Source organism: Salvelinus namaycush, chromosome 30, assembly GCF_016432855.1.
Source record: "Salvelinus namaycush isolate Seneca chromosome 30, SaNama_1.0, whole genome shotgun sequence".
NCBI classification, from domain to species: domain Eukaryota; kingdom Metazoa; phylum Chordata; class Actinopteri; order Salmoniformes; family Salmonidae; genus Salvelinus; species Salvelinus namaycush.
This window is the reverse complement of record NC_052336.1, coordinates 26,693,251-26,702,968: the sequence shown is the minus strand read 5'-3', so window position 1 is coordinate 26,702,968 and position 9,718 is coordinate 26,693,251. Positions and strand designations below refer to the sequence as shown.

The 9,718-nt window shown below is 40.1% G+C and overlaps 1 protein-coding gene across 1 annotated transcript; it reads left to right on the top strand.

Annotated features, from left to right (window-relative positions):
* Positions 1–6,208: 6,208 nt before the first annotated feature.
* LOC120025013 (high choriolytic enzyme 1-like) lies at positions 6,209–9,350 on the top strand. The gene is made up of 10 exons (XM_038969441.1): positions 6,209–6,249; positions 6,666–6,765; positions 6,869–6,908; positions 7,114–7,191; positions 7,277–7,429; positions 7,575–7,692; positions 7,860–8,038; positions 8,413–8,494; positions 8,661–8,785; positions 9,063–9,350. The coding sequence occupies exons 2-10, from the start codon at positions 6,697–6,699 to the stop codon at positions 9,080–9,082; spliced, it is 864 nt and encodes a 287-aa protein (XP_038825369.1). The 5' UTR covers positions 6,209–6,249; positions 6,666–6,696; the 3' UTR covers positions 9,083–9,350.
* The last annotated feature ends 368 nt before the right edge of the window (positions 9,351–9,718 follow it).

Here is a 9,718-nt window from a genome sequence, read left to right as displayed (position 1 = left end):
GCTTGTAAGCAGGAATCAGGAGGATAGAGTTGTGGTCGGATTTACCAAATGGAGGGCGAGGGAGAGCTTTGTACGCGTCTCTGTGTGTGGAGTACAGGTGATCTATAATTTTTTTCCCTCTGGTTGCACATTTAACATGATTTATGTTTCCCTGCATTAAAGTCTCCTGCCATTAGGAGCACTGCCTCTGGGTGAGTGGTTTCCTGTTTGCTTATTTCCTTATACAGCTGATCTGCGGTCTTAGTGCCCGCATCTGATTGTGGTGGTAAATAAACAGCCACAAAAAGTATAGCTGAGAACTCTCTAGGCAAGTAGTGTGGCCTGCAACATGCAAACATGCAAAGTATTGGTCCCATATCAAGAAGTTGATTAAACAGCAAGATCTGTCACGCCCTGACCTGTTTCACCTGTTATTGTGATTGTTTCCACCTCCTCCAGGTGTCGCTTATTTTCCCCAGTGTATTTTTCCCTCTGTTTCCTGTCTCTCTGTGTCAGTTCGTCTTCTATGTTTTCAAGTCAACAATCGTGGTTTCCCGTGATCCTGGTTTCTATTATCGTTTTCTAGTCTTCCCGGTTTTGACCCTTGCCTGTTTTTTCTGGACGCCATACCCGCCTGGCTGACCCTTTTGTCTGCCCTGACATCGAGCCTGTCTGACACTCTTTACCTCTTGGACTCAGAATCTGGTTTTGACCTTTTGCTGTCTTGCCTACTCCTTTTGGATTATAAATAAACTACAAAGACTCTACCACCTGCATCCTGTGTCTGCATCTGGGTCTCGCCTTGTTCCCTTATATGATCATAACGCAGGGGCACCTTGTGCTGGGGGAAAAAAGGCCACTCTCAAATGTGCAGTTTTGTCACACAACACAATGCCACAGATGTTTTGAGGGACCCAGATAATTGAATGTTAATTTCTTTACCGTAAGCTGCCTCCAACATCGTTTTCGAGTATTTGTCTAACTGGCCTCACAACCCAGGACCTCCACATCCGGCTTCTTAACCTGCGGGATTGTCTGATGAAACTGTGGGTTTGCACAACCAAAGAATATCTGAAAAACTGTCAGAAACCGTCTCAGGGAAGCTCCTCTGCGTGCTCGTCGTCTTCACCAGGGTCTTGACCTGACTGCAGTTCGGCGTCGTAACTAACTTACTCACCTTCGATGTCCGCTGGAGAAGTGTGCTCTTCACGGATGAATCCCAGTTTCAACTACCTGGCAGATGGCAGACAGCGTCGTGTGGGCGAGCGTGTGGGCGAGCGGTTTTCTGATGGGGGTATGGGTGGGGAACATCACATCCACCATGCTGACCCTTAACACAGGGGTGTGTGCTTAGTCCCCTCCTGTACTCCCTGTTCACCCACGACTGTGGCCACACACGAGTCCAACACCATTTTCAAGTTCGCTGACGACACGGCAGTGGTAGGCCTGATCACCAGTGATGATGAGTCAGCCTACAGAGAGGAGGTCACTAACCTGGCAGTGTGGTGCCAGAGCAACAACCTCTCCCTCAACGTCAGCAAGACCAAGGAGCTGATCGTGGACTACAGGAAATGGGGGGACAAGCATGCCCCCATCCACATCGACGGGGCGGCAGTGCAGCAGGTAGACCGCTTCAAGTTCCTCAGGGTCCAAATCACTAAAGACTTAAAATGGTCCAAACACACACGCACAGTCGTGAAGAAGGCGGGACAGTGCCTCTTCCCCCTCAGGAGGTTGAAAAAGTTTGGCATGGGCCCTCAAATCCTGAAAAGGTTACTCAGCTGTACCATTGAGAGCATGTTGACTGGCTGCATCACTGCTTAGTATGGCAATAGCACCGCCCTTGATTGCATCGTGCTACATAGGTTTGTGCAGACAGCCCAGTACATCACTGGGGCAGAGCTCCCTGCCATCCAGGACCTCTATATCAGGCGGTGTGATTAGAAGGCCTGGAAAATTGTCTAAGACCGCAACCAACCAAGCGATAGACTATTTTCTCTGCTGCTGCGTGGCAAGAGTTACCGGTGCATCAAGTCTGACACCAACAGGCTCTTGAACAGCTTCTATCCCCAAGCAATACAACTGATCAATAGCTAACAAAATAGCTACACAGACTGAGTTTACCTTGTATCTTTATTGACCTTTTATTTCAATATTTGCACTGTTTCTATGCACATTCACAGGGCCCCACAGACTCACACACACTGTCACTCCAACACTCCATCATTTGCTCACTCACACATATGCACATACAATTTATACTTACTCAACACACCCGCACACCCTGCTGCTACTCTGTTTATCTTATATCATGTTGTCTAGTCCCCTTACCCCTGTACATATCTACCTCCATTACTCCAGTATCCCTGCACATGTCAATTTGATATTGGAACAGACTTTTAAATACGTTCTATATATAGTATGCTTGGTTACTTACTTTATTGTGTATTTCATATTTCCTATTCTTATTTCTCCAGTTTGTTTTTTGGAATATGTTGTTATTGATTATTGCATTGTTAGGTTATGAGTTTGCAAGAAAGGCATTTCACTGTACTTGTGCATGTGACATTAAAACTTACAATATCCAGCAACTTCACACATCCATTGAAGAGGAGTGGGACAACATTCCACAGGCCACAATCAACAGCCTGATCAACTCTATGTGAAATAGATGTGTCGCGCTGCAGGAGGCAAATGGTGGACACACTAGATACTGACTGGTTTTCTGATCCACTCACCTACTTTTTTTTAAGGTATCTGTGAATAACAGATGCATATCTATATTCCCAGTCATGTGAAATCCATAGATTAGGGCCTAAGGAATTTATTTAAATTGACTGATTTCCTTATATGAACTGTTCTCAGTAAAATCATTGAAATTGTTGCATGTACATTTTTGTTCAGTGTATATTTGTGTTTGTGGATGAATTTACTACTGCCAGATGCCTTTGAAACAAATTGTGTTGAAGACCATTGCTCTATGTTTTTACCCGTTGAATACCACTCAAAAAGCCTTCAAAAGTTCAAAAACTATAAGGCTACTTCCTGGATAACGACGTGTTACTTTCATACGGTATAGTCCCTAATATGGTTTCTAGTTATGGTGCCCAATGTGGAAGAAAATTTGACTTTGTGATGTTTGAGATTAGTGTGGGAAACGCTGGGCTAATGATATTTTTGGCCATCTCTGCAGATGAGAGTAAAGTACAAAAGCAATACAATTATGTTGGGCAGCCTGCTGCAGAATATTGCTTCGTTATTGGACAAATTCAGTCCCCCCCCCCACTTCACACTGTTTCAAAACTTTTTCTCCATACTGAACACAACCCTGTTCTCAATTGGTCCAGTAGGTGGTAGTGTTGGAACTAACATAAGTCTAAGGGTGTTATCCCCAGATGGGTGACAGGATTTTCTCTATGCAGATTTTTTCTTAACCCTTATTATTATACTGTGCTCTATTCAAGATTTTCTGCTACTCTACACTGTAGGATACATTTATTTTATAGGCTACAATGACTCTACACATCTTATGAACCATAATCCAATCCGGACAGTAGCCTCAGCAAGCACTGTAAACATTTAATTAACAGAACAAGTTGAGGAGACTAAATTACTTGGTGTTTCCTTAGATTGTAAACTGTCATGCATGGTCAAAACATAGATTCCATGGTTGTAAAGATGGGTCGAGGTTTGTCCGTAATAAAGAGATGCTCTGCTTTTTTGACACCACTCTCCACAAAGCAAGTCCTGCAGGCTCTAGTTTTATCTTATCTCGATTATTGTCCAGTCATATGGTTAAGTGCTGCTAAGAAAGACCCAGTTAAGCTGCAGCTGGCCCAGAACAGAGCAGCACATCTGATTGTATTCAGAGGGCTAATATTAATATTATGCAGGCCAGTCTCTCTTGGCTAAGAGTTGAGGAAAGACTGACTGTGTCACTTCTTGTTTTTATAAGAAACAATGTGTGGGAAATTCTAAATTGTTTGCATAGTCAACTTACACACAGCACAGACACACACACTTACCCCACCAGACATGCCACCAGGGGTCTTTTCACAGTCCCAAGGTCCAGAACAAATTCAACGAAACGTACAGTATTATACAGACAGCAAACCTGGTTTCAAAAAACAAATAAAGCAACATCTCACGGCACAATGCCTCTCCCCCATGTTTTTTATATTTAACCAGACAAGTCAGTTAAGAAGAAATTCTTATTTACAATGACGACCTATACCGGCCAAACCCAGACAATGGTGGGCCAATTGTGCACCGCCCTATGGAACTCCCAATCACAGCCGGTTGTGATACGGCCTGGATTCAAACCAGGGTGTCTGTAGTAATGCCTCTAGCACTAAGATGCAGTGCCTTAAAGTTCATGTGACCTACTTGTTGTGTGTATGTACTGACATGTATGTGTAACTGATAGATGCACACACACACTACATGTTCATGTTTTTAAATGTATGTCAATTGTAAAGTCTTTGGTCTGTAATGTATTTTATGTGTCGGACCCCAGTAAGACTAGCTGTTGCCATTGGCGTCGGCTAAATGTAATACAAAAATGTAACAGAAGGTCATTCAAATGGAAATGGTTATTTTAACCACAGTGACATCATTTACATAATTATCTACTTCACTTTGCATAATGAAAGAAAACTCAGACATGATGCAATTGTGGCTTTGATAGGCTTATGGTTTAATTGCCAATCCAAATGTGTGTAGTTGTGCAGATATATTTCCAACACAAAGACAAGCAAGTTATGAACATTGAAAACTAGCTTCAAATATGCATTTTTGTTGACTATTACTTTATGTACAGTTCTGTTTATTTTTTACATTTATACTCAACACTTTAGGTTTCAGCATTATTTAACAAGCTAAACTTAACTGTTTTCAATAGATTTTTTATTTGATCTTTAATGTATCTTCTATCTTTTATTTGTATATTTAATGTATATTTTTTGTGCAAGATCAAGAGAATCTCGGGACAGTAAAGCCTTAGTTTTGTCTGAATTAGTTTATTCATGTGGGTGTGCAATGAAACCACAACAATGTGCAATTAACTGAAGACATTCACTTGCATTTTTTTGCTATCTCTCACATGGTAGAGGTTTGATGACACCATAATGTGCAATATATTTTCCCTTCTGTATTTTTAACTTGAAAATACCTATGGCCAGATTGTATGCCTTTGCAACTAGTTGTTCAAACGTGAAGTCTGTTAACATTAGGCAACAGTTTCCACAAAGACAAACATTAAGGGTAGTATTTCAACAGTGATTTCATAACATAAACCACTTTCTGGGAGTTTGCATAACACTCTCGACCTGCCAAATGCTACCTCTGCATCTGTCATTTCTGTGTAACGTTCACTGATACCTATGTAACCTCCAAACTGGACTGCAATAGAGTTTATATATGGTGTTACTGACCAAGTTCTCAAGTGACCGTATAATGAGACCCCATAATTAGTTCTTGAAAACGAATATGGCTGACAGTAAAACATAGAATCCAAATATACTACAAAATATTTGTAATCACATACAAGGATAAACTTCTGACCTACTGGAATTGTGATACAGTGAATTATAAGTGAAATAATCTGTCTGTAAACAATTGTTGGAAAAATTACTTGTGTCATGCACAAAGTAGATGTTTGACAGGATTTGCCAACTTGCCAAAACTATAGTTTGTTAACAAGAAATTTGTGGAGGGGTTGAAAAACGAGTTTTAATGACTCCAACCTAAGTGTATGTAAACTTCTGACTTCAACTGTATCTGGTGTACTGTGTGAATTTAAGTATGCTCCCTCTAATTCTCTCACTCTCCCTCTCTCCTTCCCCTCCTGGAGGGCCTGAGCCCTAGGACCATGCCCCAGGACTACCTGGTCTGATGACCCCTTGCTGTCCCCAGTCCACCTGGTCATGCTGCTGCTCCCGTTTCAACTGTTCTGCCTGCAGCTATGGAACCCTGACCTGTTCACCTGATGTGCTACCTTGACCCAAACCTGCTGTTTTAAACTCTCTCTCTCTACCGCACCTGCTGATTTGACCTCTGAATTCCTGGCTATGGAAAGCCAAGGGACAATTACTCCTGATGTATTGACCTGTTGCACCCTCTACAACCACTGTGATTATTATTTGACCTTGCTGGTCCTCTATGAACGTTTGAACATCTTGGAGAACAATCTGGCCTTAATGGCCATGTACTGTTATATTCTGCACCCGGTACAGCCAGAAGAGGACTGGCCACCCCTCAGAGCCTGAATTTGTAAGTATTTTAAGTATTTTTCCTAGCCACCGTGCTTCTACATCTGCATTGCTCGCTGTTTGAGGTATAGCACTTTTAGCTAAAAAAGGCTTTATAAATAAAAAGTGCTCTTATTCCTTTATGGAAGCTCTTATTTAGTTGTTTTCAATATTTTAGTTCAATGGCATCCTTCCGTTATAGTACAGTTGTATAGTATTTATCTTATTAATTACCCATAACATGTAGGAGTATGCAAGACATCACAAAACCACAGTCCCCAAAATTTGAGAAACATTTCCCTTTAAACCTCTTGAAGCAAGACTTTGGTTGAATTGGTCAACATCTATGGCTATTTTGCAATTTACCAGTATTCTGAGCAACGACAGCATCTGTCAGCCTACATTATATAATCTGCAGGTCTATCGTGTTCACAACAGACTGATCCTGGGCATCCTGCAGTCCTTCACCATGGCACCTGTCTTTGTGCTGTCCATTTTCATCGCTGTTCTCTGCTCAGTTCAGGGCCGATCTATAGGGGTAAGGGTCTATCTGAGACTATTGAGAAACAGCTGTGCATGATGCTGAATTATGTGCGTTGTAAACAAATATGAACATATTTCCTTCTGCTGTTGCCATACAGAAAGCTTCATTTGAAAGGAGTGAAGAGGACATGGAATATGGTATGCTCATCCTGTATTTATAAACATTGAGCTGTTACATGACATTGTATTGGACATTGTATCATCTAAATATCATGTTTCATAAACTAAATCTAGTTGTATTAATCATTCATTGTTATAATGTAAATTAGATATATTATCTTATTAAAATATGAGTTATTAGGGACACAGTTGCATTTAAGCAAATTTTTATTCCATTCCACAGACGGCACCAGCACCAACAGCATTGAGGAGGATGAATATTCTGCGTCAACGCTCATTGAGAAGGCCAACAGAAATCTTGGTAAGGCAGCCTGTACATTCCTACTCTATATTTAATGACATCAAGAATGGATAGCAGATAACCTTCACTTGGTGTTGTTTTCTAGGACAAAGACTTGATGAGCCACTAGTCATGTTTGGGGACATTGCAGTAGATACTGGGTTCATGAACGCTGACCCCTGCACAGCTCGCGGATGCAAGTGGCAGAAGTCCTCTGATGGGAACGTTTACGTGCCCTTTGTGATCTCTAATGAATACTGTAAGTATTTTGTTCTCTGAAACGATTTTATGCTGAGCCTAATGGTTTGGTTTTACTATAGTATATGAGTCTGTGTGTGTGTGCGTCTGTTTGTGTGTGCGTGTGTGTATAGAGTTTCTGACTTTCTTATTGCTCCATTGAGCAGCGGCCCGGGAGAGGGCCGTAATTGAAGGCGGGCTGCAAACCTTTGCTGCATCAACCTGCATCCGATTCTTTGCCCGAACCAATCAGAGGGACTTTGTGGACATCCAGTCTCAGTCAGGGTACGACCACTGCACATTACATTACTAGGCCTGTTATACTTGTCTTTTGCCACTCTTATTTACTTAGTATTTACATGACAATTTACTTTACTGTTTTATTGCATAAAAATAATACTTTATCACTTTTAGAAATGACCTTTGTCTTCCGTATACACCCTTGTTTGTAGCTGTTTCTCGTTTATTGGACGCCGGGGCAATGGCCAGGTGGTGTCTCTGAGTAGGCAAGGATGTGTCTTTCTGTCTGTGGTGCAGCATGAACTGCTGCATGCCTTGGGCTTCAACCATGAGCAAACACGCAGTGACCGGGATAGCAATGTTCAAATCCTGATTCAGAACGTTATTCCTGGTTAGTGCTTTATAATGCTTTATAATACTTATTTTTTACATAATTTCATAGGAAAATAATATTATTGATTGTGCATAATAATATTCCTGCCCATTTTGAGTAAGAAATCTTAGTAACACTTTTATAACTTTAATGGGAAAGCCTTATTAAACTATTTATAGTGTACTACTATTCGATTATAATAATAATACATTAGTATTTCATTATTTGTGAACATGTAGAAACATTGAGAAGGATTGATAAGAATGATCAGCTTTACAATGAATAAGCATTTACAACATTATAATTATAATAATCTGTAAAACATTTCTTTACAAGCGTGAAAGTTATTATACTGTGTAAGAAAATTATTTATCATATATTTTCCATCCTAGGAATGGAATTCAATTTCAGAAAGATCAACACGATTAACTTGGGGACTCCTTATGACTATAATTCTGTCATGCACTACTCAAGGTAAATTAAGGAAATTCATATAAAGGTTTCCTTTACCGCAATAACAGCTGGAATGTTACATGGCTAAAATAAGAGAAATCATTTTCCCTTTCATAGTCTACTCATGTCATCCTCTAATTTCAATTGATAGCTTCAGAGCTTTCTGCTCTATGTTGTCTGGTTCCAGGTTTGCCTTCTCCAGGAACAGGCAGCCCACCATTCTTCCAATCCCTGACAATAATGCAGTTATTGGCAGGGCAACTCAGATGAGCCCCAATGATATTCTGCGGATCAATCGTCTCTACAACTGCAGTAAGTGCTATTTTAGGAATACCTGTTTATTATAACTGTGAAGGATAAAAGTTGTGATTATTGTACCTGCCTGTAAGCTTCACCCCGCTGTTGCTCAATCAATTACAAATATTTGGGAATATAGTATTTGAATTGAAGTAGTGATATTCTGTTTTTATACAGTTATAAATTGGTGTACAGCTTATTTTTTTAAAGCCTTGAGCACCATCAACTCAAAAGGCGGAAATACAGTATGTTAATTATAATTGTATTTTCTCTTTCCCTTCTCTTTTACTAGCGGGGCAGCAGTTAGACTGATTTGAGAAGTGCGATGGTAGAGCGTTTGCTGAGGATTGGAACTGCAGTTATAGCTTGCTTTTCAACTTTGAACATGAACTCAATAAACAAACTATTTGTTATGCTGAAAGAATGAATTGAGACGCAGATAGCCATTTTTTGAGAAAGTATAGCTTTACGTTTGTATATCAGATCTGGTATAGCTTATCATAGATAGAACATTGGTATGGCAAAACAATGTACTGTAGACTACTGAAACATTATCACAATAAACATATGTAGTAATGTGTATTTGATCGCCTGCTCTATGTTTTTTGGGGGTTTATGTTTATTTTTCTGATTGCAAATGGTACATTGATGGTGATTATCATATAATGTGCATAGGTGTCTAAGTGGTTTAGTGAGTAAAACTAAAACCTTTTGTATTTTTTAGGCGAGTTAACAAGGCTATCTCACCAAAGCCTACAGTAATACCACTCGTCCAAACTCCCACATGCACAGAAAATATTTTATTATACAGGATAAAAATAATTTTACATTCTGTTACTTTTATATTTCAGAAGTTTGAAACAATGAATGAGCTTAAAAACATTGTAGAGGGAGTGTCCAGTACAGTCAAGGATAGTAGCCTATACATTTTTTCAGTAACACTTTACA